Below are 27,912 nucleotides of genomic sequence, written 5' to 3' on the forward strand. Positions count from 1 at the left end.
GGGTTAATATGGCAAATCTGAGCAGGTGAGTTTCAACACACCTTTGGTTTGAACATGGTCAACCTGAATCAAACTCAGGAATACTTGTGGAAGATAGCACAAATCAATAATATTTATGCAGTACTACAGTTAAGGGGGGTGGGAAAAAAGATTTTTAAAATTGTCTCAAATTACCTCCTTGTAAACCTTTCTACTTTGATTCACATGTGTCTTCACATATTTACTTAGCAACAACTACGTGCTCACCACAGTGAGGTTTCAGGATCTTCCAGCAAAATTAGTTTTCTTTCTCCCTTTTATCCCAGTTATCCAAAACCATGTATTTGCAATTATAAGTTTTCGGTCGAATTGCAGCATCAGTAATGGGGGAGAGTTCCTGTTGACTGTACCTCTTGACCAAAATTTTCTTTGTACTGAGAGCATAAATTTTCCCTTCATGGAAACTCAGCTGAGCAAAGGGTTGAGCTGGCAGTGAAGAAGAGTTATGTTTTAAGTAAGTTTTATCTTATCATTAATATTCTGTTACTTTGTCTGGGCAGTATATGCATTCTTGTCCTCATCCCTATCACACCCAGGACTTTTCTTCCTTTGCCACTGTACACTTTCAGCTGTTGTTTGGGATGTTTCTGGCTTCTCTGGTTTTGTTGCTGTTCATATTCGTCTTTGTTCCCTTCTCTAATCAAACAAAAACACGCAGACAACCCCTGTTCCTGCCTAAAGCTCAAATGCAGTCAGTGTGTATGTAATTAGCCATATATGTATTCCTCATCCTTCAAGTAACCCACCAGACATGACAAACCCAACCCTTCTGTCCTTCAGCGCTTTACATCTTCACACCAACTGCTTGCTTTCTCCAGCTTACTTGGCCAATTAGGCTGCTGTTCTATTGAGACAGAGAACTGGATGCTGGGCATCTGCTTATTTTCTTGTTTTGTTATGGAGATAGAGCAACAAGGAGGCAGATAAAGACAGGAATAGGTTGGCATATAGGAAGACAGGTCATCACTGCCTTTGGATTGTATTTCCTTCATCAAAAATCACTTTTACCTTCTCACGTGGAAGGAGTTAGGTTGAAGATGCAGCATTCCTCTTTGTTGTCTCCCTGTACCTTGAGGTGTTAGAGGTAGGACAACTATACATAACACTTGTGGCCTCTCCTGCTGTTTCTGGGGTTGGTGATGACAATAGAGAAGCCCTGGCTCGCAGAAGAGCGCTTGGAGCTGCTGCAAGCAGGGAGATGGAAAATGGCAAGACAGTTCAAAGTAACAGGTATGTGTGATTTCTCCTGCCAGTGCTGCCTTTCTCTCTCACAGCCCAATTAACAGGGGTCACAGAGCACTGATTAGCTGCCCTGGCGGTTTGTGAACATAAAACAGTGAGAAACCCAGGGTGAATGGGGGAGAGAAGATCAAATAGACACTTATCTCAGCACTCCTGACTGTCCCCAGCATTTGCCAGCCAAAGGGAAGAGCCTTTTCAGACCTGGCTGATATGGGACAGTGCTCTATCAGTTCCAATATCTCTTCTTCTTTTCTGTCTTCTCTCAGCAAAACAACAAACAAGTCACTCTCAGCTGTTATGTTGAGCAAAGGGCGACTGCTAGAGAAAAAAAAAGCAGAATCACGGGAAAAGCATGGACTATGGGCAGCTGAAGAAAGCTAAAGTATGCCCTATTGCCATATTGGCTCGTGAGCTGAGTTCATTTCTTACATTTGGCTTCCTCTTTGAGGGAGCAGACCTACTGCCTCATGGTTCTCACATGAGGGAAATGAGCCTATATGAGACAGAAGGCAGCACACATTGGCTCTCAGCGGGTGAAAGGGCATCTCCATCTAATCCATGCATTGGTGACTGTAGCACTAAAGAGCCCAAGGTGAAAACTTGCCTGGTTTCCGGTTTTTCTGTCATTGCTAGGGTGAGAAGTCTGCGCATGCAGACCTGGAACCTCCCTGGAAGGGTAAGCAGCTGTGGTGACCTTGTGGCTTCTCCTTCTTCCTTTGTGCTCCCTTTTTTTGGGGTAGCAAAGCAACACTCCCACTTCTGCTGTCATGTCCAGGTTAAGTGGCTGCACTTGCTTCTGTCAAGCCAGCACATGCTCCTGTGGTGTGATCCCTTATTAGACTAGACAGCCCACATCAGCTCTCCATTCTCTCAGCCTCCCTGGAGACATTGCCTCGCTCCATAGCTGTTCCTATTCTGCTTCTCTGTGGGATACAGCATGTCTGCCAGCTCACCTTCCAGCTTCTCCAATGTTTATTCCATGGAAGATTGCTCAAGGTAAGATGGAAGAAGATGCGGAGCAGGACTAGAATGCTCTTAGCTACTGACAGCCTTGGTTTCTCTGAGCTAAGTCTTCTCCTAGAATCACAGAATATTCCAAGTTGGAAGGGACCCATAAAGATAATCAAATCTGACTTGTAGCTCCGCATGGCACCACCAAAAATCAGACCATATGTCTGATGAGCTCTGTCCAGACGCTCCTTAGACTCCAGCAGCTTGGGTCCCTGGCCACTGCCTTGGGGAGCCTGTTCCATGCCCACTGCCCTCTGGTGCAGAACCTTTTCCTGATATCCAGTCTTGAACACAAGCAGTTTAGGAATTCAGCTGGGAGGATGGTAGATTCTGTTGTATCCGACACTGCCAATTAGATTTCTTTTGTAAGATCAAGCAGCCCTTCTGCTGGAGAACCTCCTGTCCTAACTTTGTGTTGCTATGCTGGAGGAAAGGCCCTAAACTACGCCAGAATCCTGTTGTCTCCACTAAGCATTTCTTCAGCCTGTTCATTCTGGTGGTCTCAGTGCCACATTTGAGCTCTGGAGAAAGGTTGTAGGATGGGCAAGTGAGTGGTAGGGAACAGGAATTTCTGGGGTGCTGACTTTACTCTGCTGTCCTCAACTTCTGTGAGAGTCTTAGCTGTATCTTTTAGGGATGTGGAAATCTCCCATGACTTGTGTTTCAGACTGCTCAGTCCAGCAGTTTGACCAGACCATTTTTTACTAACTGGCTATTTTTTGTTCTTATGGTTTCAAATAAAACCATGGCTGTAAAGTAGAAAGAATGTCTTCCCATGTCACTCATGCAAAGGTGAAGATAGAGATCAGAGCACTTTGATTCTTTTATTTTCTCTTTCCTCTTCTTCACTACCAACACTCCTGAATGGTCACACAAGTATGCCATAGAATTGCTTGGGGTTTGGGCAGTGCCTGCATTCAGAAAACTTGTTCTAGCTGAAAGTGAAGCAAAGCAGGCAAGCCTGTATGTGCATAGTGTTGGACTCCTGTGCCAGCAATCCTTGTTCTCTTTCTGACTGTGGGAGTATGAACTTCACTCTGGAAGTCTGTACAATTTTTTTGTTTTTCCTGTTTTATGGTCTTATTCAGGGTCCATTAATGTAAAATGTCCTCCTTTCCTTTGTAGCCCCATGTAGGTCAGCTGGTTTTCTCATGGTATGATAACAAGGAAAAGCAGGGCAAGGCTAGGAGTTTGTTTCCTCTCTCCCAGGGCTCTGCAAAGAGCTTGCTGTCACCAATTCGGTGAGGCCAGGAGTTACTTCTTCCCTCATGACTGGTCCTGGCTGGAATTCAAGGTCAGTCCCCACCAGCAACGCAGGAAGCTGCTGGCTGGATTGGAAACAAAACATGGGCGTTAAAGCTTGAGGTCATGATTCATGGATCTCCTGCTCCTCGGTCATTTTGCTCTGCTGCAGTGAAGTGCTCAGAGGGGAGGCCTTTCAAGGTGCTTGTTGCCCTTGAGCTTCTGCCAGGCTGATCACAAGTTGGCCCACGGTCTGAAGAATACACGCTTCGTGTTGGCTTGCACACCTTCTGAGTGAGACGCGCACAGAGGGCTTGGAAAGAAATAGGCAATATTCCAATCTGACCCTTTCTTTCATCCCCAATGGATGAGGTAGTGTCTTTTTTTTTCCCCCTGCATCGTGCCTGACTGAGTTTCTGAGTAAGGTAAGTGGTTTGAAGGTAAAGTGCAAGCTGGTCCATAAGCCTTCCTCCCCCGCCACAGATAAGAAAGCTCATTAATACAGTAAAAAAAAAAGTCTCCATTGTTACATGAGAGCTCAAGGTCAGGCTGGTAGTACTAACTCATATTGCTTCTGAGGTCAGCCTAAGCTTTCTCTTTCTGACAAGCCAGGATAGATTGATCATGGGGGCCCTTACATTATTTTTTCTTCTGAAATAGGCTTTGCTTCTCCTGACCCTGTTAATGATGTTTGACTGAGGTCATCCCAGCAAACCCTGAATCCTTCCCATTACCTTCTACTGGGCTTGCCTTTGTGCCGAAGCATTGTGTGCCTGTTAAGAATTAAGCTTTCCTGATCTCTGCTACAGCAAAGAAGCTGTCTTCTGTGCGGGGGGAAATATCTTGAATGCCATCTGTCAATTAATGCTCTCATTAGCACCTGAGTGACTCCCAACACCAAGCTGGTGCCTTCTTGCCAATTCAGAACTTAAAAGGTGCCAGCCCATAAGGTGAAATATCTTCAGTCCATAAAATTAATTCCATGATAAAACATCTGTTCTGATGAGACCTTGATTTTTCTTGTTTCTTTTAACTGAGAGATCACAGAGGCAAAAAAAATTAAAATAATCCTGTTCACTATGAATTAGATGCCCAAAAAGTCTATTTTCCTCTTGTAAGTGCAACAGTTATGGTGGGTGGCTGAGACAATCCAAGTCTTTTTCAGCTTTTAAAGCTTTTACCAGATAGAGATATCACTTCTGTTATTTTTCTTACTGGCTAACTCTGCAAAAGGAAATACAAGAGTAATTCTGTTCCTGTTTAAATATTCTTTGGGGGGAAAAAATTGAGCTCTCCCAGTCTTGCTTTCCTTTTCCTTCTCACAGACTACTTTGAAGATGTCCTCAGTGTTGGAGGAGGTCTATAATTGTTCATGCTGTCTGTCATCCTCTGGTTTGGTCAGGCTCCTTGGTTTTAATTTTGGGTGCAGAATGCACTCTCTGGGATAAGAGGTAGGTCAGGCTTACCATTTTACCAGCCCTTGTAGCTTAAGTGTGTTCCAGTATTTACTCTCCCATTGCATTTTGTAAATTAAATGGAAGGAGACTTAGAACCCTGTCAACGCGATAGATATCCTAGCTAGTGGTCCTGGCAATTATTCAGCATCTGAACTTTCACAAGGCTTATCTATGTGTGCCAGCAGTATCTGAGCATCGGTGAGAGATTTTTGTCTCCAGTGTTTCCAACTCCTTATCCTAATGTTTCTTGTAATCCAGTATTTACTCTCACAGGCTTGGGGTTTTTGTGTGTGCTTTTTTTAAAGTTTTGTTGTTGTTGTTGTTGTTTTAATTGGAGTGGTGAGGGGGAGCTTGTAACAGAGTTGGCAGCAGTTGACCGCATAGGGAAGTATGCTGTGACAGTAATTCCATACTTGGGCCATGGCACCCTGCCTGCGGGAAGTGCGGATTGACACAAGGACTCTCTTACTGAATCAGTGTTTGTTTTTGCTTTCTTTTTTTTTTTTTTGGCTTGATTTTGTTTACAGTTTCCCAGCCAAGATTTGATGTACTCTGGAGACTTTAAAACTAAAAAGCACAAGTGGCTCTGCTTCCTTTTGAGATGAGGATTTAAAACAAAAACAACAAACCAAACAAATAAGTGTAGGTGTGTATTTCCAGCCCTACTCTTATTGGATTCACTCAAAAGAGATTTCACATTGAGTTTGCCCTGCAGGGTTCCCTTGGGGCTGGGGTCCATGGGGGCAGCTATCTTCTCCCAGCTGAGCTCACCAGGAGCTCCAAATTAATTTTTCTCTGCATCACGTCAGCCCTGTGAAATGTTTACTCTGTCCTTTAGCAGTGTCCAAAGGCAGCTCTGCAGGAAGCATGTATGCACTGGGAAGGGGCTTGCTCCGCAACTGTCCTCACTGTCTTTCTGACAGCAAAGCGTTGCCCAATGCATCAAAACCCCAGGCAATGGGAAGGGTGCCTTGGGGAGTGGGATGAGCCCCAGCAGTGGCAGACTGCAGGATTGGGATGGCCGGGTGGAGGATGGAGTGCTCAGCTCCCATTTCCTGGAGAAACCTCCCTCTTCTGGGAGGGAGCTGGTCGGCAGATGGCTGAGCTGCAGCGCTGGGCTCTCTGGGGGTGTATAATTTCTCCGACTGTTCTGGACGCTGATACCCATGTTGGGGGGAGCCCCTCCTTAGACTTGCTCGTGCCGTCTTTATGCCCTGATTTTTTTGCAGCTGCTGCTAAAGATCACAGGCAACTTGAGCCAAAGCCTCGCTAGTACTCTTGTGGATTGTCTGCAGTTATTTCTCCCCTTTGACACTGATGTGCTAGGTCATGTCCTTCCCTGTGCCCCAGATTTCTTTTTATGTGCACAGAGGTATGATTAAAATTTTCAACCACAGGTACAATTCAGCTTGACCTCTTTGCTAATCATTGCAAAAAAAGGTAGGGACCTCTGACAACAGCCCAGGGGGTTCAGAGCACAGTCAGGGATGAAAAATTACATTGGGCTCATGAGAGAAATCAGCTGCATCCACTTGGGACATATCGTGTAGATAGTCATGTATTATACCACCACTTCCCCACTACAGCTATCCAAATTGCTTTGCATGTTGGGTGGCAGCTTCAGAGCAGAGATATTATAACAAGTGAGGGAAACTGCCTTGGTTTTCTGAAATATTAAAGGTGCTGCAGCCAGTGAAGTTGGGATGGGGAAGAAGACTTACTGTAGGAAGGAAGAAGTTTCACAGTCTCAGAGTGCTCTAAGGTAATTAACTCTTCTGACCTTTTGCAGGTGATTTCTACAACAGTTTTCTTTTGCTAATGAACTTATGGGAGAAGCTTTTGCTGTGTGGCAGTGGAAGGGAGAAGGGTGAGAAATGGTGACAATCACTGTGTGCCATGGGCTCTCTCTTAAACAGTTTCTAGGAGCCCCAGCTTACTTTCAGTGAAGAGCTGATTTTCCTTTGGATACTTGTCCTGAAACAGAATGTGTCTGCGCATCGATTCACTCCCACATGTTATTTTTAGAGAAAAGAGAGGACGTTTGTCACTTAACATTGCTTCTGTTGGTTGAGTGCTGTTACAAGTCTCAGTGATGCTGAGAAGCTTGGAAGAAGAGGTATCTCTATCTCAACTCAGTGATCTCCCTGCCTTCTTCTTGCCTACAAGAAAGGTTTTTGGAGATTCTCAACTGCAGCAGAGACGCTCTAGGACTGCCAAACATGCAGATGTGTCTCTGTCTTATTTAGAGCTGTAAAGAAAGGTATTTGACAACTGCATCCAGGCCGCTCCTCTCCAGGACCTTGTCTCTCTGATTCTTGGGTTCTGATTTTATAGCTACTGCTAAATGATTAGTCTGAAGCATTTATGTCTTAATGGGGAAGAACTCCAAGGTGTGAGGTCTCACAGTTGGCTATGCTCTCTGTAGATTTTCTCGTTCAATCCAAGGGATCTGTTTCAGAACCTTTTTTCAAAGGGAGATTTAGTGGAGACCAGCCAAGTGGAGACCATAGGTGTGGCAGATAGGTTGAAGACGAGCACCCCATGTTTGTCTGGAGAAAAGAAGCCAGACCTCTTGAAGAGGGAAAATATAAATTGGGTAAGATTGAGAGTGATTGGGAATGCCTTGGGACATCTGGTTCCCATCTCTGGTTCTCATTTCTGTCCTTATTCAAAGCGACAAATGCACAGTAGCCGTCTTTGAAAATTGATGGGGGTAGGAACTCAGAGTACTCTTGAGAACAGAGCTTGTAATGTATTGGACACTGAGTGGATGGCGGAAATTTCTAGTGTTAGCCACTTATGTGAAAGTCAAACTCAAACCAAATTGGGTAAGTCAACAGAGCCAGTCCCCAGAGAGAATGAGAGTTGCATAGGCAAAGATTTCAGATGATCTTTTGGAATTGCAGGGCTTCCTGGATCAGTTTTCTTTGAGAGTAACTAAAATGGTAAAGCAAAATCAATGAGCTCATGTGAGTAGTAAGAGTATCTGTCCCTCTTTTTTGGTGGAAGAAAAAATCAGCCAGAAGGCTAACAGGTCAAAATTCTGTTCCCTTTGTTGCTTCTTCCAGGCATCCTATGTCACAACTAGGATCCTGGGAAAAATGTGGAGGTTTTTTGGTCAGTTTTACTGTAAATAGACAGATCATCTATATCAAAGGTAATGAAATAATCTTATGCCTTGAACTCAGATGCTTTTGGAAAGCTTAAATGCTTCCACAATGGACTTAACATCTGAATATAGGTGTTGGTCTGCATTTAGAAGAGGATATTCTAGTCACTGCTTCTATTCTGAAAGCTTGAGTTGAATCTTTTTCTTCTTCTTTGTTTTTTTGTTTGTTTGTTTGTTTTGTTTTTTAATACATAGATGTATTTAAAATGTATGTATTTTTTAAATACATACATATATATCTGATGGCTTTTGTAAATATCAAGTATTTAAACTTTGTGTGATCAAAGAGCACCCTCAAACACAAAAAAGGCTATAAAGTTGAATCTAGTACCACACTTCTTGCCAAGTTGAAGTCATTGCTGAAAGTTGGGTTGGAGAATAATGAGGAAGACATTGTGGGAATGCACAGCTACTGAAGGTAAATGCATCATGCTTGAGTATTTCAGAGAAAAAGCATACTTTCAGTATTTTGTATACTATAGTTAGTACTCGAGACAGAAATCACTTCACAGAGCAGTTCTTCATTGTGTTAACTAAACATCATACGTGTAGGGAACTTCCCAAGTTGCATGTGTTTGACTGCTGATATTAGTGAGGCAAAACAATTACACTCAGATTGGAAAGACCAGTGATCTGCTTGTGTCATGCAGAGGAAACAACCTCTAGGCTGCAGAAGGCATTAGATCTGGGTATATTCTAGCATCTGTTGTTAAATACAACCAGGAGACTGATAAAACTCATCTGGTGAAAGGAGTTGGCTCTGAGAGGTCAGCTTCCATTTGACGTCAGAAAGAGGCAGGCTGGTGGGGAGCAATCTGCAGGCTGGTGAGGAGCAAAACATCAATTTCTCTCCATCTGAGGAGGAAGGGAAACACTGCCAGGTGGAATCATGTGGCATCTGTTTCCTTGTTCTTGCAGTCATTGTCCCATCATGGTTGTTGTAAAGAAGTCCAGTCTTTACCAAGTGCGTTAAGTCGCCCTGTCTAATAGGTAACTTCTTATTGACTTCTAACAGTCTTTCACTTGGATCCTGCTCCTCTGTCTCGTGCTTAAAAATAATGGCTTTTGTAGTAGTTAGAAATTTCTCGGGCAAATGCAATTCTGTAATGCTGGCACAGTTCCATTAATCATATAGAGCAATGAGTTTGTGCCAAAAACCTATCAAGTTGAGCTGCCTTTTTGAGAGCTGGTGGGAGTGTGTACCCAGTGGTGTTCTTGCCGGCATATGGACTTCCCGTGTGTGCAGGAATGGCCGGGGTGCGGGAGGGGGAGATCCCCTTCTCTATGCTCAGGACTCAATGCTTGCAGACTAAGAAAGACTGGAAAGTCTCGGATGTCAAATTGGTATAGATAGATCTCGAGAAAATGTTGTATGTAGGGGCACATGGCCTCACCAGCCGTTTTTTTCATACCCTCCCCTTAAATTTTCAGCAGTCAGAATAAGCTCTCCTTAAAATATAGCCAGGAGCTCTTTTAGCTTTAAGTTCCACCAGCAGTCTGTGTCAGATAGGAACATTTATCCTCAACAGATGAGGGTAAGAAATGCATTTCCTTGGATTATGTGGCGAGCTGCTGGCAAAGAAAGGGGGATTTAATGTGGCCCAGCTAGCAAATGAGGAAGATCATTCTAGGGGTAGTGTTTAAGAAGAACTCAAATGTTCAATTTGATCATCTGGCAGACTAGGGAAGAGAATGCAGTGATCTGAACCCTCACTCTGAAAGCACACTTTACCCCTGTTGGGAGCAAGTATGCTTTGCTGCACGACAGGTCCTGTGTGTTGGCTGGGCCCTGTGGGTGTACTCCAGAGCAACTGGAAGAGTTGGATGGGTGGGAAAAGGAAGCACCTTGGAGTGCAAGGGAGAAGAGAAGAGGGGCCACAACAGGAATATAGGAGGTATACGGTGGTGAAGTGGAGAGGAAATAGTGGTGGTGGAGACGGTCAGCTACTAAAGTTTCAAGCCACTGAACCAGTGCATAGAAAACTATTGAAGGGGCAGAGAGAGGAGCTTGGCTTAGCGATGGCAGATATGAGGAGCAAGTGGCAAGGTGAAGAGCTGTTTGATTGTTCCAGGTGTTTCTGGCATGGCAAACTACATTATGTGTGGGTGTTTGTTTCCTTGGTTAGATCCCAGACATTTCACAGCTACCTGGAGGACATCATCAACTACCGCTGGGAGCTGGAGGAAGGGAAACCCAACCCCTTGCGAGAGTCCACCTTCCAGGAGCTACCACTGCGCACCCGAGTCGAGATCCTGCACCGCCTCTGTGACTACCGGCTCGATGCAGATGATGTCTTTGACCTCCTCAAGGTACGCTGGGCAGTGGGAATGTGGGGACAGAGGAAATGGCCTGGCTGTGGGCCAGATTAGGGAATCTTTTTGGGAAGGATATTTTGAGGCCAGACTCTTGGTGGCAGTGCTATGGGTCAGCAGTTCCACATCTTGTTCCCCAGCTCTCACCCTGCCGAGGATCCAAGTCAATGACGTAGGACTACTCCTGAGGCTCTTGCTCTATGGGGATGTGCTTGTAACATAAAAGTCACCAAGCAAGTTGGCTTCATTAGCTACTCTTTCTGAGATGACTGAATTTGGAGATGCTCCAACTGCAGTGGCGGGGCTGGGCAAGCTGGGGCTGTGTTGCTGAGGGATGGTGTGAGATGAAAGGATAGGACTGAAGTGCATTGGGGGATGGGGGAAGGGTGGTGAAGAGGGGGAGGGAGCTTCTCAAGGCTGTGCATGGCTGTCGCCAGCACTAATTAGACCTTCGCTGTCAGGAGCACCAGAGATGAAATGTTAAAACGAGAGAGGCCATTCAAATTAGAGATGCCAATCTCAATCCCTCCCTGGACGGAGAGCGAACGTCGCCTTCCCCCCAGGAGTAACATTTTCCCAGATCGACCCGGAGGAGCAGCTGTACTGCTGTTGTGGCATGGTGGGAAGGAGGGAGGTGTTTGCGGAGGGGTGTCATCATGTTTTGTGTGACAGTGTGGCTGCTTTTCAACTTGTCACCGTCTGGCGGGGGGCTCCCCGTGGGTGCAGGGCTTGGACGCAGACAGCCTCCGTGTGGAGCCGCTGGGTGAAGACAGCAGCGGGGCTCTGTACTGGTATTTCTATGGCACACGGATGTACAAGGAGGACCCAGTGCAGGCGAAAACCAACGGAGAGCTGGCTCCAGACAGGTAACGGATACTCAAATGCCCCTATGCCCAGGGCGTGGTGGGAGGGGGACAGCGCAGCCAGCCTGGCCGGAGGGGGATCCGCTTGACTGCTGTTGTCACGGGAGGGGGTGGCTGGGAATGCAGGGCTGCAGCAGCACGGGGCAAGCACGAAGTTGCCAAGCAGACTGCGAGCTGTCCTGTGTGGCACAATGTGCCGGAGCCAGCCTGCAGCCTTTGTGGCACCAGCAGAGCCTGCTGCTGAGCGATGCCGCCCGCCCCACCACATTCCTTGCTGGCTGCCCCGCGCTGTGCCGGCGGCTCCCAGAGCAAGCTCTCAGCAAGGGGGAAACCCTCATCTTCTTTTCCTCTCCGTCCTGTGGCTGCTCTGATTTAATCCCTCCTTTGCTTTGGTTCCTCACAGCTGTTCCAATATCCCTGCCTTTCTCTGTCCCCGCCAGCCACAGTTCCCGTGCTCAGCAAATATTTCATGGTGTTTTTGCCATTCTGCAGGGGATGTGGGGGACAGACAAATACTCCAAACGTTCCTGGGAAAACAGGCAAGAGACGAGGGCGACCCCCAAAGCGGAAAAAACTACTGGAGGAAAATTTGCTGAGGTATGGAAAGGTTCCTGCAAGAGATGTGGGATGCATGTGTTCCCAGAGGAAAGTCTCTCTGATACTTCTTGCAATTAATAATATAATGTGCTTCTGGGGTTCCTCTGGTAAGTATGTATATGTCATGCAACCATAATTTCAGTGCATCTCTGAAGTGAAGCAAGCTCAGGCTTGGTGGATGCTTTGATCACTTTCCAAAGAAAATTCTGACTGAGCTGGAAGCCAAGCTTGGTGAAACACTGGGTATCGCTCTTCCAGCTGCCTCACTTCTAATGCAGTTCCTCTGTGCAGTGTTAGGGGATATGCTCTTGATAAGGAGTACATTGACTCACTGCGCAGTGCTTGAAGCCAAAATCTTAGCCACTTGAGTCCGTACACATTTTGGGGTACTTCCCTTGAGTATTGAAATACTGCCCTGCATCCCTCACTTCTTCAAATTTTTCAAAGCTGTCGTAAATGTATATATGTGTAGATATGTATGTGTGTGTCCATAAACATATGTATTTAAAAAGAGTAGGTTTTTTTCTGTGGTTTTGCTCTGCATTGAATCATTGCTGCAACCTCATTCTTCTCTTCAGAAGCAGTGTTTCAGTGATGTGAAGTAATGCATTTATTGTATAACTCCTTCTCTTTCTTTTTGGTAGGGAGAAGGCAGAAGAGAACTTGCTAATCCGTGAGACTCAGATAAGAAATGGTAAAGAGATTTTTGTGGGGTCACAGTTGATATGATCAGCTAACACAGCTTGTAAATTATCAAAGCCTGTGGAGATGCCTTTCTTGGGAAAGGGAGAGTCTGTCTGTCAGTGGTCTGTCTAAGTCTGGAAGGAAGGGTTAGCATTACAGGCTGCCTTGCAGCTGGGAGCCTGAGCACCTGACTGCTTCCTATCTTATTGTGGATTAGCTTGGGATGAAGAGATGTAACTTATTGGGTTACATGAGGCTTTAGGGGCCTACCTTCTCATTCAAGTTGATGGAAACGGGCTGTGAATGGCCCTTTGCCTGTCCAGGGGTGAGCTGAATGCAAGCCCCTGTTTGTAGCAAGCACATTTTTTCTTTCATGCCACATGCACGGACTGGGAAGAGAGCGAGGTCCCAGAGCGAGGTCGGTGATGCCAAGACAGGGGAGGACCTCCCTGATTCTCCTCACCTCTCCCTCCTGGGGGCTGTTGGTGACTGAGCTCAGTGCTCTTAAGTGCTGACTGGGAGATACCTACCTAAGGGTTAATGAGGCAAGCAGAAAAAGAGAGTTGGCAACATCATGTGCAACTGAGTCTGAGGGGGCCTGGGCTCATTTGTCATACATGAGAATCCCTAGGCTTCCACATAACTCACAGGCTCAGCCTGCCTATTCCACCAGAATAAAAGGCAACTGTGGCATTGTCTTACCATGCCTCATTCCCTTCTGCTTTTGTGCTCAGATTTCCTGGCTGCTGCTCTGGAGTCAAGAGACAGAGCTGAAGCTACATGCATGAGACACTGTGGGTTTTATCAGATCATTGTTTTCTGGCAAATTGTGCCACTTTAGCTGCGGAGTAATCTTCTGGTGGCACAAAGCAGTGCATTGGTCCTGGCTGCTTTTGAAGCCAATCGGCCACAGGCAGCTGGCAAGGGAAGGGAAATAGAGGGGGCAGACTCAGGGGCAGCACGCAAGTAAGCCCCAGTAGGGTTGGCTGCAATAGCTTGAGGTATTACAGTCTTCAGTCCTCCTCCGCCTCCTTTGGCTCAAGGAGACAGCATCACAAAGCCAGGGTGATGGAAAGTAGTGTGAAGTTGCTCCTTTGCCATCCCAGTTACATGAACGTGAGCTGCAGCTGATGGTGAGTTCAGCTGTGTGCTGGCCTGTGACCTGGAGCTGCCATGGAGTTGAGGTGTGTGACCAAGGGCAGGGGATCAGGGGGAGGCTACAGCTCCCCAGCCTTCCTGGGGGAACCTGATTGATAGCTTGCATATGGGAGCTGCTGACAGTTCAAAACCACATAGGGACCAAGGTCAGGTTCAGAGAGTAAGAGGCTCTGGTTTTTGCATATTTTTATTTTTTCATTGTTAATCTTTTGAAAACGCAGTGAGAAGCTGCATGACATCTTATGATGGGGCGGCAACTGTTGCTTTTTTTCCAGTAGCCAGTCATTAGCCTGGGTTTTCTTGAAAGCTCCTCAGCCCAAAAGGATTTGAGCCAATCCTTCCCCTCCCCAAAAGCAGTCCACCAACTCTGCCTAGAGAGCATCCTTGGGCAAAAACATGCAAGTTGCAACCCATGAGGCTTCTCTGCTCTGAGTAAACATTTGTGCAGCAGGAACCGCGTTGCCTCTTTCCAGGTGGGTGTTCCAACCACTGTGTGAGAGCCTTTCCTTCACCATTAATATTCAAATGTTTCACACAAAGCAGAACGGTCCCGAATGTTTTGGTAGTTGGGACATGCTTCAGAGCGGTGGGAGATCTGCTTCAGATCTGACGCTGGATCAAGCAGGGATGGGATGTGAACTTCTGCAACTTCCCCCTCATCTGGCAGCCCGATGAACCCCGTCCTTCACTTCCTCTTCAGTTCTTTCAAGTGCCTGCAAACAAAACGTTTCATTTGGGTAGAATGGGAGGTTTCATTCACCGCAGCAAAGGTTTGCAGCACTAAAAAAAAAATTTAAAAAAATGTTGGCTTATTTCAAATAACATTCATTTCCAGTGTTTTTATTCTGCTGCCAGACTAAATCAAGCATTTGCATTACTCTATGTCCTGCTCTGGCTGACAGCCTCCGTTACCAGAAACAAATTAAATCCTTTCCTCTGGTATGTCAGAACTGAAACTGGAGAGTGCCACGCTACCAGTACTTCTTCACCTGTGTCATTCCCCTGTCTTGGCATCACTTGCAGTGTCACTAGGGGAGGCAACAGTACTTCCAGTGGGGCAAGAGTTTTGGGTCTACAGCAGTGACTTTTTGTGCTCATTGATGGTGCTTACACTGCTAGAGCATGTTTCCCTTAGCAGTGACCCTGAACAGTGTCTTTTGCTCTTCCCAAGCCCTGAGAGTAGGAGAAGAGAAGGGGTAAAAGTTCTTAGTCATAACTGCTGTGGAGATAACATTCTTGCATGCTGTTGAAGGGTCCCAAGGGCCAGGCCGTGGGACATGGTGGCTGCTGTGCCAGACGGAAGAGGAATGGAGGCAGGTCACCGAGAGCTTCAGAGAGAGGACTTCCCTTAGAGAGCGGCAGCTCTACAAACTCTTGAGTGAAGACTTCCTGCCGGAGATCTGCAACATGATTGCACAGAAGGTGAGGAGGCATAACATCCTGTTTACCTCTGTCTGGCCACTTCCAAGAGCACGGACGTTTGCTGACAGAAGGAGAGCTGACTGTGCAGACAGCATCCCATCCTGCTCCCACCTCCAGACTGCAAGCGCCCCGGATATAGGGGCTGTCTAGCTTATCTACAGGGAGAAAGACTCCCCCTGATGAAATGGCAGGGCTAGAGATCTGATTCATGATTGCACATCAGCATTGGTAGGATGGCTGAAGGGGTTACTGTCTTCAGCTGTGTTCTGTGTCCCTTTCTTGCTAGCAGGGAATCTGTCTGCTTTGAACTGCTGCGATTTACTGCCTGGCTTTTCTATGCAAACTGCCTCTGATTTCACTTTTACTGCAGTTTCTCTGCTGGCTCTACTGCAGGGGCAGTTGCTGCTTTGGCCGTCCTCTTTAAGTCTGCTTGAAATAGTATGTCAGAGCCTTCAGACTCTGATGGGTACTGTCCATTAAAGGAATGTTTTCAGATGGGTCAGAATAGAAGTGGGATCCTTCAGCTGGAAGGCTTTGTAAAACGGGCTCTGCAGTCAGCATGGTACTCTTGGACTGAGTTCAGCGTGTTTGCTACCTTTGTAAAGCTAACAGGGATTTCATGGTCACTTCTCTCCCCCAGAGTTTCTCCTGCCACTGTCACTGATGTGCCCTAATTTCCTCCACTCTCTTTTTCTTTCCCTCAATTCTCAACCCTGTTTCAGGAGAAGCGTCTACAGCGGACAGAGTTTTCTCCCAGGTGGATGTCTGACCATCAGCCCATCAAACCAATCAAGCAGGAGGTGAGGGGGGGTGTGAGGGGGAGGACAACGGAGGGAGGCGAGAGCAGATGCCTCCTGGGGGAAAAAATAAACCACAGCATCGCTATTCAGTGGGAAGGAGCCGTTTGAAAAGTGCTCGTGCTGAAAGAAAGATGGGTGGTAATGCCGGTCAAACGCAGGCTGACACTCAGGGTTTCTATGGCGAGCAGGGAGGTGCTGCCCTCTGGATCGCAGAGGTAACCGGCCTTGCTGCAGACGCTGGTGCAGCTGCATATGGAAATCTGCGCTCAGCCTGGGGAATTCCACTTCAATGAAAGTGCTGGCACATTCGAGGCAGTTCAAAGAAAAGTTGAAGAAGGATGAGAGGGCTGGAAGAACTGGCTTACAAAGGGAAATGACAGAAATTCAGCCAAGGGAAAAACGTGAGGCTGCAAACACATGAGGGTGTAGATAGTGCGGAGAGAGACAAGGACTTGATGCAGCACAGAGCTGAATTAGGGGGAATCAGATGGAAACAAAAATCACAATTTAGGCTGCTTAAAGAAGCGCTTGTCAGACCAGCTCAAGCAGCTCTATCCGTGCCTCCTCACCCTCATCTCCTCCGCCCCGTTGATGGCACGGCACTGCTGCTTGTGTGTGTGTGCAGTGAACCAGACTCAGGAAAACGACTGGAGTTAAATATAACCTTTTTTCTTTGGTTGGGGTTATTTTTAACGTAGATCAGTTTTCCAATTCAGTTCACCATTCAGCTCCCAACAGTCACGTTGGCACAGCCAGGAGCACGGTACGGCAGAGATGGGGGGTCTTTGAACTGGCAACTGCTGCCCAGAGAAATCGGTCAAGCAACACAGGATTAGCTTTGGAGGAAAAAAGTGGCTTGGTTCTATCAGGCTGTGGCATAATCCCTCACTGCAGATGTAATGAAAGCACAGTTATCTGGTGTTTTGTCCCAGAATGCTATCAAATGCTGGGAAATTGAATGGCAGGGAATATTCCACGTATGTCAGTGTTTCCTGCAAAACAAAGGAGAAAGTACAGCTCCCCACAATAAATATGATTACTTAGAATACATAAAGGAAGGAAGAGCCTCTCATCATGCTGCAGATAAAAACCTGCAGAGGGGAAAATAAGACCCTGGTGATGGTCAGTTTGGGGCCAGCATTGCTCTCTGCAAAGCCCCCCATCCAGGAAACGCAGGGCCACGTGTTTGTTCACAGGCAGCAGAAATCCCAGTGGAGAAGGGGAGTGGGAAACACATGGAGCCTGAATGATGCTAATCAGTACCGCAGGTGCTCCAGGTCTGCGGCTGCAGAGGGTTGTTAATTGCTGCCTGTGGGCCAGTGAAACGTTTTCCAGTGAGTGGGGGCCCTCCCAGCTCCTGCCGTGCTGGGGAGCAGGGAGCCAGGCAGCACCAGGGTGGTGAATCTCCAGACAGCGAGGGATGTGGCAGTTGTGTGTGCTGCAGGGAGGGAGGGAATGTGCCAGCATGTCTGATGGTTTGCTGGCTGAGCAAGGGGTGGGCAACAGGCAAACTTTGAGGAGAAAAGCTCAGGTCCCTTGTGGGGGTAACCCCCTCCTCCCAGCTCCACGAAGTGGATGCCGCGTTTGCCCAAGATACAACTGCTCCATAGGCTCCTAATCCTGCGGGGGTTTCTCAACAGGTGGTTCAGATTAGCTCCTCATTAAAGAGTTGCCTGAGCAGCACCCTCATTAGGGCAGTGCTGCAGAAATCAGAGCAGAGAGGGTTTGAAGGGCAAAGCGCTGGGGGCATCTGTGCCTCTGGTTCCTCCTGAAGTCTGATACCCACTGTCTGGAAGCAAAGGAAAAGAGAGAAAACTTGCCCTTTTGGGGTCTGGGGGAGGCAGCAATGTTGTGTCCTGGAGTGCTCTCTGGCGGAGGGAAGGAGGTGGTGATGCCATGGTCACAGATGTGTGGGTTGTTGTTTTCACTTGAGTATTAAGCCAAGAGAAATGCCCTTTTCCACCTTTTCTTTCAAGAAGAAGGCTTACCTTGTGTTAGTTTCTTGTGATTGTCTTGCCAGTAGGTCTGTCACACCTAGTATGAGTTTGGGACCTCCTGTCTAATTTTATTTGGCTTTGTTTTCTCATATATATATTTTTTTTAACTCTGAGATATGAGCCCAGTCAGCTCCAATGGGTGTAAGTGGGGCAGCAGGCAGTAGGTCCCTCTGGAAATGAAGCTATTTCTGCATCTGCAGTGTCTCAAAGAGCCCATCCCAGCATTGCCACTGCTGCTCTACTACTGCAAGATCTACAGGGGAGCACATGCTGTGACTGTGGGCATCTGCTGCAGCCTTAGATACCTTCTAGACTGAGTTTGTCATCCCTTCTCTTATGAGATCTGTTAGGATGGCATCGTCTGCTTTGCCTGACATTGTCCCCCTGCTGTGTGAATGCCACATTTGTGGTGGGTTGATCTGGAATGTGGTGTGGATTCTGTATTGTGCCTTTACAGCTTAGAGTGCTCAATGCACCCAGCAGGCTCAGAGAGGTCCTGGTTTCACCACTGCTACTTGGATGTTGTGTTCATGTTTCTGTAGGTATTGAATGATGGATGCTGTATGCATTTAGTGGAGGAGGAGGTCTTACCTGTGCACCACCTGCTCAAATCAGTGTGGCATGCCAGGCTGGCTTAGGTCTACAGGCTAGAGAACCTAAAGGCTGATGGTCACATCCTCAATTAAATCTTTACTGTGCTGACTTCTGGTGGCTGGTTTCTGCTCTCCTCTTTCTCTTCCTAATGGCTGCAGAACACAAAGGTTTTTTTTTGGTGTTGTTGTTTTGTTTTTTGTTTCTATTATAATTTAAGGATTGGACAAGAAATTTAGAAGAAAACTGTTTCAAGACCGTCAGGATCAGCTGAAAAGATATGTGCAGTGTATGAGTAGAGGATAGGATAGTAGAATGGTTGAGAAAGAGGTGAAAAGAATAGAAAGTGAAAATGTAGGACCTAATTCTGTAAGTTCTTAATCTCTTGTAGTTGATGTACCAGTGTCAGTACTGGGCATCCTGGTGTTTACTTATTGATGGGGAGGTGAAAGCATCTGAGAAATACAGCAGGAATGATTAGGGAGCTGGAAGGATTGCTTTATGCAGAAACATTTAAGCTAGGTACAGAAACACAGAAGTTTTGTGCAAGTGTCTGAGGAAGCCCATAAACACTGGAATGTGGCTGAAGAAGAGGAACATTTATGCCAACACTGAAGAGCGTAATTAGGCATAATTGGATGGAATGAGAGGATGAAAAATTAACTTTGGACTGAAAGTGAGGAGAACGTGGCTAACCTAAACAAGCTGGGGTTCACAGAACAGTTTCCCTAGGAAATTAGTGCAAGCGTTAATTGCTAATAGCTGGCAAAATCTAAAAAGGAGAAGAACATAGGCAGAGTTCCCTGGTGATGAGATCCTGCTGTGAGTTTTGCCTAAAAAGGTCAGCACAGACTAGGTGTTTGTGCTGTCCAGTCTGCCCCTAAATGCAGGCTAAGGTCCTGATATTGTGAAGAATCTCATACTGGAGGCTTCTTTCTGTAGCTGCTTGTGGTAGAAGCATAATTATCTTGATGTATTTCTACTGGGGACATGGAAATAACATGTGATGCTCATTGTGGAGATCTACAAGTGGATACTATAGGGTAGCAGCCTGTAGGAGAAGGAGAGGCAGAGAGGGAATGAATGTGTGGTAAAACAGATAACTTTTCTGGGCATTTACCAAGACACTTGGGGGTTTCTCTTCTAGATAATGAAACAAGAACAAAATAGTAACCATGGTGCCAGATTTTTTTCTGGGGATTATAATAGGCCTGGGGAGGTTGATGGTCTGAGCACCAGCCAGGGAACTCCAGCTGATTGCTAATCCTCAGGAAATGCCTTCTGCCTAAGTGATAGTTGCTGGTTAGTCACTGAAAATGAAGGTGAACAAAGCTATGCACGTTGTTCTTTTCTAGTAGGCATTCCATGCGTATCAGGCACACTTACCTTGATCTTGCATAAGTCAAAGAGTGGTTGACTGATTCATTTGTCGTTTAATTAAATTAAAGCAATAAAGGTTATTCCACACTGTGGTATACATACTTTGCACTTTATTGGAGAAATAGGAGCAGGCAATTCCTGGTCTGGGAAGTGTGCAGTCTTAAGTGGGATCAAACACAGCCTTACAGCCTGCTGGGCATGAGGAGGTAAGGAAGTAGTGCAATAAAGAACCAGGCGTACTTGAATGAGAATGCTGGCCAGGGGACTCAGAAGAAAAAAACCTGCCCAAATAAATGAGCAAGAGCTAGTTTGGGGCAGATTAGCATACAGAAATACAGTTTGAAACACAAGGAGTACCTTGATGTAAGGCCATACTGGTCTCTTTTTCTGTCCCAAGTACTGTGTATTTTATGATAGAGCCAGGTTCAGCAGAGTAGTTTTTACTGCTTGTTCTTGCAGCTCGAGACTCAGTTAATGGAAAGAGTAGAAGGTGTTAAATAGAGATATCAACAGCCAGGATTCTTTGCCCAGAAGGGAAATCCGAAAGATACATCTCTGACGGAGCAGCAGTTTGTCTAACCAATTACTTCTCCTTCCTTTCTCCTTGGGTTGGTAGGGTTTCATTGCTTGACAAGTAACTTTCCTTTACGTGTTGCTTTTCATCTGAGAATTCACATGTACAAATCTTTTTGTAGTTGTTCCAGCGTTCACTGTGCCTAGTACTTGCTCAAAGTAAACCTGCCTCTGCTCAGACCTGAATAAGCCAATGCATTACATTTTTGTTGTGCACTGTTCTGTCACAGGTAAACCCAAATGTGCTCAGTTCAGTGGAGAAGCAGAGGCGCAGAGAGGAAGAAGAGGAGCGCCAAATCCTTATAGCGGTGCAGAAAAGGGAGCAGGAGCAGCTGCTAAAGGAGGAGAGAAAGAGAGAGATGGAGGAGAAGGTCAAAGCTGTGGAAGGTACGTGCAGTGTGAAGCAGAGCTGGGAGATTTCGAAGCTGAGACCAAAGCCTTGAATTAAGATCTACCATTTGCATTCCTCCCCTACCAGGCATGCTAATGGAGATGTCTTTTCTTGGACTTGGCTCAGATAAATTGGTCTGACAGTAGTTTCTTTTTTGCCTCGTCCTCCATCTCTGTGTTGATGACTGTTATCTTATGTGCCCTTCAGTTTTGTCTTCTACCTTTGAGTTATACTCATTTTCTCCCACCACTCATATTGTTCCTCTGCTTCCTCCTTCCATCTTCCTGCTGTGGTCCTCATGTATTTCTCTCTGTGTGCTGGATTAGCTGACTTTACTCTTGCTGAACAGCCATTTGTCCTTTTGGTCTGCTGCATGACGAAAGGACTCCTTTCAGGACAAAATGGAAGGGGATGACATGGGAGTAGCAAGAATAGTAGTTTCATTTTGCTACTGACCTCATCAGCTAGAAAACTTAAGGTGAGAGGACCAGGCTAAACTGAGCACTGGCGAGTGATAACTTCAGTTTTTTTCTGCTCTGCCACAGTGACTGGCTGGGCTGTTGAAGCTCTAGGGAAACACAACGTCTTCATGAAACTGTTCTCATGCTGCATGACAGTATCAGTATTGTGAGTTTTTAAATTGATAAAGAATCAGAAGGGGAAGGGAAAAAAAAAGTTCATGCAAACCCCATAAACTTTCCAAGATTAAACAGTTTGCTACCAGATGTTTGATAGCAGACCAGATGTTATCTAAGAATAGCTTCTTTTACCTGCTTACTTTCTAACCCTTTGAGAATCCAATTACTTACTTGGCCTTCATATATTTCTGGTTGCCAGTCCTGGCTAATCTGGGGCTCTAAATTCAGAGTCATCCAGCTTCCTGATCTGCCACAGACATCTGTTTCACCTTGGCATATTGCATATTCTTTGTGCTTTAATTCTTTACCTGTATAGACAAAATTAATCTTGAAGATCCTGAAGATCTGCAAAGACAAATGTGATATTCAGAGCTGGGCTTGTTTTCTTATAAGCTGTGTCAGTTTTTGGGTAAACACAAGCACTGTGTCATCTGATGTGAATGTACCAGAGCCAGACAAAAAACTGGCATGGGGCTGGTCAGTAAATTGTTTTAAACCATTTTGTATTAATTAGTGCTTTCTTTGACTGGCATACTTTTATTTTTGTTTGAACAGTTTCTTTCAGTTTAGTTCAAACTTTTTCCCCAGTCAGTTTAGGCTGAGTCAAGAGAAGTCCACTTCTAAAGTGATGCAAAAGTTGTTTGGAAAGATTATTTAAATCATTTGTTCAGTTAAATCACGTCAGTGTTTTTCATCCCTAGAAACGGCAGCTTTCCAGGAAAAACTTTGGCTTCTTAACCATCTTTCCTTATTGTCAAGCACCCCCTCCATTAGCATAGCACTGTGGTAGTTCTTATGATGAACAGAAAGTCATTTGAAAATGAAGTCATTTGTTTTGCTTGGCTCAGACTTTTTAAAACTGGACATCCCCTGACTGAGAGTAACAAGGATTTTATTGTGTTTTGCCTTCTTTTGTTAAATCCCAAGCAATTTTGCAAGATCTTCTGTAGAGGGGTGATATGAAACACAGTCTGTGCTCTTTGAGACTTCATCAGCACTTCACCTGGCTCTCGTTTTTGGACTCTGTGCCTGTTTTCAGATGGCTTTCCTCTTTCTAGTCTGGGATTTCACTTCCCCTCACTCCAATACACACCCCATTTAGTGACCCTCCTGCTGGGCCCATCTGGACTTTCCTGACTTTGAGTTAAAGCAGTTTTCTAGATTTCTACCAGAACAGAATGTTAGAGTTTTCCAGTTCTCTTCACAGATGCTGCTCAAACGTTACCTCTCATGTACATGACTTGCTAGCTGTCTGAGGTACATTTTAGGGCATTACTTAGCTTTTGATACTTGATGAGTAGATCTCAACCCATTACAACAATTACGGTGAGCTGTACCTTTAACATGCTGTGTAATCTTCCTGTGCTGCAGGGGCCTGAGCTGTAGCAGGGTAGCACATACCAATTCCTGTCAAGTTTATTGTATTGGGTCCCTGATGGGTACTGATGGATTTCTAAAATCTACGTGACCTTACCTCTTGGTTGCTGTTGCCAGGAAATTCTCCTTTTGCTGCCCAGGTCATTGCCATACATATTTCTCAGCTTGTTCACTTTGGCATCCATAGTAATGCCATCTAAGTGATGTCAGTTTTACCAAAGAAGCATGCGGTATTGAACTGTGCTTGACTCTGCTAATCTCTGCTAACTGTAGTTTGATGTTGGACTTCTTCTCATTACATAGTATAAAAGATGCTGATAGATTCTGTAGGACATCGTAGATGCAAGTCCTGTCCTTTCGTCTTCAGAGCAACCCACAGTCTGGTTATGGGAAATATGGACTTTTTTTCTAACTAGTCTTTGATATATCTGGTCATGGATTTCTCTGTAAGTATCTCCCTTGTAGCTATTTCTGAACAACTATTATCTTGTCAGAATATGCATTAAGATGAAGGACTTGTTCCTCAAGTGAAGCCATGACTTGCAGTGATGCTAATGGTGGTCATGTCAGTGTGTTACTGTGACATCTCTGGTTTCTTCCCAATAGAGAAATCCATTGCGTTTTTTTGATGGGGCACAAGCTATGACTGTCAACTTCTTTTCAGGGAGAAGGACGTTTTCCTCAGTATCTACAGGAAGAACATGTAAACCTTTATATTTAGCACCAGAATGTCTATGGAAGTGGTCACTCTAATGTCAGAGTAAGGACTGTAAGGAAATACAGATAGAGCTATTCTGGAGATGCCCACTTCTAGTTTTCTTGTCTACCTGCTCTCCATCTCAAGCTTTCTTATGGTGGAGTAAGAGAGAATATTTATACCCTTCCACCAGAGCAGGTGCCCCAGCTGTGGCCTGTTTTCTGGAGTGTTTTTTTCTGTATCATCTCTCCTTGAGTATTTTTGCAGAAAGTTCTGCTTAAGCAGAAGGTTGATACAATTGCAGGTGTTTAGCAAGTCAAATGAATTCAGATTTGCTTTAACAAAAAGGAAATGAGGCTCATAAGAGTCCATAAACTATATATTATGAAACAGTCTGTTAGCCAGCTGTCTGGTTGCAAACCACAGATTATATTACTAGTATTGCCTCTTCCTGTCTTTCACCTCTTAAACCAAACCTGTCTCAATGGCCTTCCAGCATGGTGGTTTACTTGCCCAGGCAGTGAAGGCCCACCTGAACAATCTTCCCAAAGCTAGCTCTGGTGATGGAAAATATTATTGACCCCAGCTACTCATTGCTACCCAGATGGGAGAACTTCATTCATCCTTCAGCACTGCTCTTTATCATCCTCAGTGCAAAACCAGCTGCCTTGAGTTCATGTGGCTGAGGAATAATTGCTCCTTCTTGACAGCATGGGATTAGCAGTGAACAGCTGTAGGATGCTAACTTAACAAGCCAACTCTTTCCATTGAACTGATCTGTGCCTCAGTCTGTGCTTTGAACTTCTCTCTTTGTACCACGCCGTCTTCAGGAACTTTTCTGGAGGTTGGCTAAGAGAGCATCTGCATCACAGTATCATGCCAAAATTTTTGATGGCATTGTCAACAAAAACTGAAGAGATGTGTTTGTGGTGCATGGTATTCTATCAGTTCCTCAGCTTCTTTGCTGAAAGAACATTTCAGTGGAGCTCTTGAAAGCCACAGGAGCTGCCTGACTTTTCCCTGCAAGACACTGTTGGCAAGTAGTGCTGAATGGCTTCTTTGCTCATTTTCCCTTCCTGCTGCAGAACGAGCCAGGAGGAGGAAGCTTCGTGAAGAGCGGGCCTGGCTGCTGGCACAGGGGAAGGAGCTCCCACCTGAGCTTTCCCACTTGGATCCCAGTTCCCCTACCAGGGAAGAACGAAGGGCCAAGGATCTGTGAGTATGCAGCTGTGCCTGTAGTACACCTGTGCAGTGGGGCATTTGTAGGGAGGGGAGGAGTGTGATCATTCACAGAAATGAGGAGGGAGAAATGAGGTTGGAGAGCTGCAAGGAATAAGCTGAGAAACATCTGGATTTGTTCCATGCTAGAGGAGTGTTTGTGATGAAGCCTGTTAACATCATGGCACTGCATGTGGTGTGGAAGGGAAGATGAGGTAAAAGGAAATGCCTTGTGTGTCCTAAGTCTGTATTCACTGTTGTTTTGTTGTTTTTTTTTCAATTACAGCTTTGAACTGGATGATGAGTTCACAGCCATGTATAAAGGTTAGTCATCCTGTCCCACTTTTCTTCTTTGAATGACTCCCCTGGGCACGTGTGTCTAACAATTGCCTGTCTTTTGTGACTACCAGTTCTAGATGTGGTAAAGGCTCACAAGGATTCTTGGCCTTTCTTGGAACCTGTTGATGAATCATATGCTCCCAACTACTACCAGATCATTAAGGTAGGGAAGACAATACAGCTTGCCTGGCTGATGCTCTTTGTTGACTGAGGTGCAATTATTTATTTGTGCTTTGAAGTTCTGTGGGCTGCGTTATCCTCAAAGTCAAATTGCAGGGGTTCCTGGGTCTAGGAAATGCATGATGAGAGTCTCTGCTCTGCATGCCTTTCTGTGAAGAAGCTTGTAATTTATGCAACATTGCAAGTCCCACTGCACTCACTGTAACTCAAGGGAAGCTTTGTTGCATTTCAGGCCCCCATGGACATCTCTAGCATGGAGAAGAAGTTGAATGGAGGTCAGTACTGCACCAAGGAAGAATTTGTGGGCGATATGAAGACCATGTTCAGGAACTGTCTTAAGTACAATGGTGAAGGCAGTGGTAAGAGCAGTAAGATGTTAAGTTCATCTATTTGCAGTGCTGAGTCCAAACAAGTATTGATCTTTCCCTACTCACCACAACTGGATTTATGTCTATTTTCTTCCAGGGTATTTTTGAGAGTCTGGAGGAAAGAGTAGGAGCTCCTGAGTAATAAAGCCCAGGGATTAGACAGGTTTTCAGCACAATTGTCATGCTAATTTGTGGGCTGGCACAGTGGGACTCATATGTTGGTAGATAATGAAGATGGAACATACAAAATCTGTTTTGTTTTGTTGTTTTGTTTTTTTGTTTTTTTTGCAAGGTTGTTCCTTTGTGTGCCTGCATATGTGTTTCTGTGCTTCTTTGTCTCTTACTATCTAACATGTATTTTGAAGAGCAGAGGAGTCTGGTCAGTCCTCAATGTTTGCAGAGTAATGCAGAAATCTGAGAAATGAGACTTTGGGATGGAAAATGCATCTTTTTGTTTAGCTTCCTTGGCTATTGAATGAATAACATGAGTTCACAAATGGGAAACTGGGTTTAATTGCCATGCCAATTAAAATTCTGCATGTTGCTTAGGTAAGAAATCAGTTCCCGTATGGTGGGTCATCACTGCAGACTGTCTTCAAATTGGAACTAGTTCGAGCTCTTTAGCTTGTCACTGTGGGCCCCAAGTAAAAGCATTCCTGTGCTGCCGCTGGGAGAGCTTTGTTTCCCAAGGAACTTCTAGGCTACTTCAACAGAAACAACTGGAAAGTTATTTGCTACAAAGGTGTCACTGACACCTCTCACACGTCTTTTTTTATTCTTATCCATTCCAATGAAATGTAGGTGCCCCCTCTGAGCAGAACTGTACCATGGAAATGACACGATTATGACACTGATATTTGTAATAGCTTTTTTGTTGTGGTCAGCAAATGCTTTGAAAGCTGAAAGTGGAGAAAGTGTCTTTGCTGATTTTTCTCTGTCTTGTAGCATACAGCAGAGATTTGAACCAGTCCAAGAAAAGCCTCTAAAGATAATCGGATATCTTTGGAAGTTAACATTTCTTCTCTCAGCACTGCTGGCTAACTGTGCAGGTCACACATCTCTGCAAGCAGAGGTGGTGTCCATCATAATGTAATTCTTGGCACTATTCTGGGACATTAGGTTAATGCTGACTGTGCAAGCTGTGCCGCTAGCGGTACTTTGTCATGCCTGTGTGCCTGTCCTCTGGTGGGGTTACTGAGCAAATCTGATGCTGCACTGCTTATCAAGTTTAAGAACATAAACCAAAGTCAGCTAGATAGAAATGGAAGTCTTTCTCTGAAAGACTTTGTGGAGGTAATTTGGCTGGAAAATAAGAAAAGTCCAGCATTGCTGAACAGTTCTTCTCTAAAAGTCTCTGTCCCTGACATTGCTGGATTTTTTTCGTGGCAGAATATACCAAGATGGCTTACAATTTGGAGAGATGTTTCCACCGAGCAATGATGAAGCACTTCCCTGGGGAAGATGGAGACACGGATGAGGAGTTCTGGATCAGAGAAGACGGGAGGCGGGAGAAGAGGAGCCGGCGGACTGGCCGCTCCAGTGGTGGCAGTGTTTGGACTCGGTCACGAGACTCAGAGGGACCAGGCAAGAGGCAGCAACGCCTGGAAAACGGAGGGAAACCTCCACCGTATCGAGCTACTTCTAGGGCTCCTGCTTCTTCCTCTTCCTCCTCGTCTTCCTCCTTCTCCTCATCCTCTGCAGAGGATCCAAGTGGAAACGCCATGCAGCCTCCTCGAGAAGTGGGCCCTTCCAATGGGAGAGGTTTCCCCCGCTCGCTGCAGTATGGTGGCATGCCCAGCCCTGTGCCACATCCTGGCCAGATGGTAAGGGGTGGTTTCTGATGGTTTTTATCGATCAAGCCTGTGGAGGCAGGAAGGGAAAAGAGAGCAAAATTCTGTGGAATACAGCAAGGATCTTTTCACAGAGATTTGAGGGTCAGAGCTGTGATTTCTCAAACTGAAACATTTTAGCCCTTAAATTTAACCTGAAACAGTTCAGTCTTACCAGGTCTTCATGTAGTTGGTTGAGGAAACTGGACAGAAAATAGTTACTGTTAAGACAGTATGTTGAGGCCAGAAGAGTAGCTACTTCAGTAACTGAAGGCTTTTCCACATTGCTGCCACAGTAGTTAGGAGTGGTCTTGTAACATTCTATGTCAGCAAGTAC

General features: G+C 45.6%; 1 protein-coding gene across 3 annotated transcripts in view; it reads left to right on the plus strand.

Annotated features, from left to right (window-relative positions):
• LOC122170806 (cat eye syndrome critical region protein 2) overlaps positions 1 to 27,912 on the plus strand; it is a 45,220-nt gene that overhangs the window by 10,285 nt on the left and 7,023 nt on the right. The window contains exons 2-13 of one of the 3 annotated variants that reach the window (XM_042838004.1): positions 10,287 to 10,470; positions 11,200 to 11,339; positions 11,829 to 11,933; positions 12,578 to 12,627; positions 15,028 to 15,197; positions 15,920 to 15,997; positions 20,769 to 20,925; positions 24,727 to 24,856; positions 25,146 to 25,183; positions 25,270 to 25,361; positions 25,611 to 25,737; positions 27,136 to 27,569. In XM_042838004.1, the coding sequence (XP_042693938.1) occupies positions 11,284 to 11,339; positions 11,829 to 11,933; positions 12,578 to 12,627; positions 15,028 to 15,197; positions 15,920 to 15,997; positions 20,769 to 20,925; positions 24,727 to 24,856; positions 25,146 to 25,183; positions 25,270 to 25,361; positions 25,611 to 25,737; positions 27,136 to 27,569 (1,437 nt within the window). In that variant the 5' untranslated portion in view covers positions 10,287 to 10,470; positions 11,200 to 11,283. Of the gene's footprint in view, positions 1 to 10,286; positions 10,471 to 11,199; positions 11,340 to 11,828; positions 11,934 to 12,577; positions 12,628 to 15,027; positions 15,198 to 15,919; positions 15,998 to 20,768; positions 20,926 to 24,726; positions 24,857 to 25,145; positions 25,184 to 25,269; positions 25,362 to 25,610; positions 25,738 to 27,135; positions 27,570 to 27,912 lie in introns of those variants that run through there. The other 2 variants (XM_042838002.1, XM_042838003.1) reach the window with 2 other exon arrangements.

The sequence above is a fragment of the Centrocercus urophasianus genome, unplaced genomic scaffold (genome assembly GCF_019232065.1).
Source record: "Centrocercus urophasianus isolate 14NV4802_14NV808 unplaced genomic scaffold, USGS_Curo_1.0 seq_73, whole genome shotgun sequence".
NCBI lineage: Eukaryota > Metazoa > Chordata > Aves > Galliformes > Phasianidae > Centrocercus > Centrocercus urophasianus.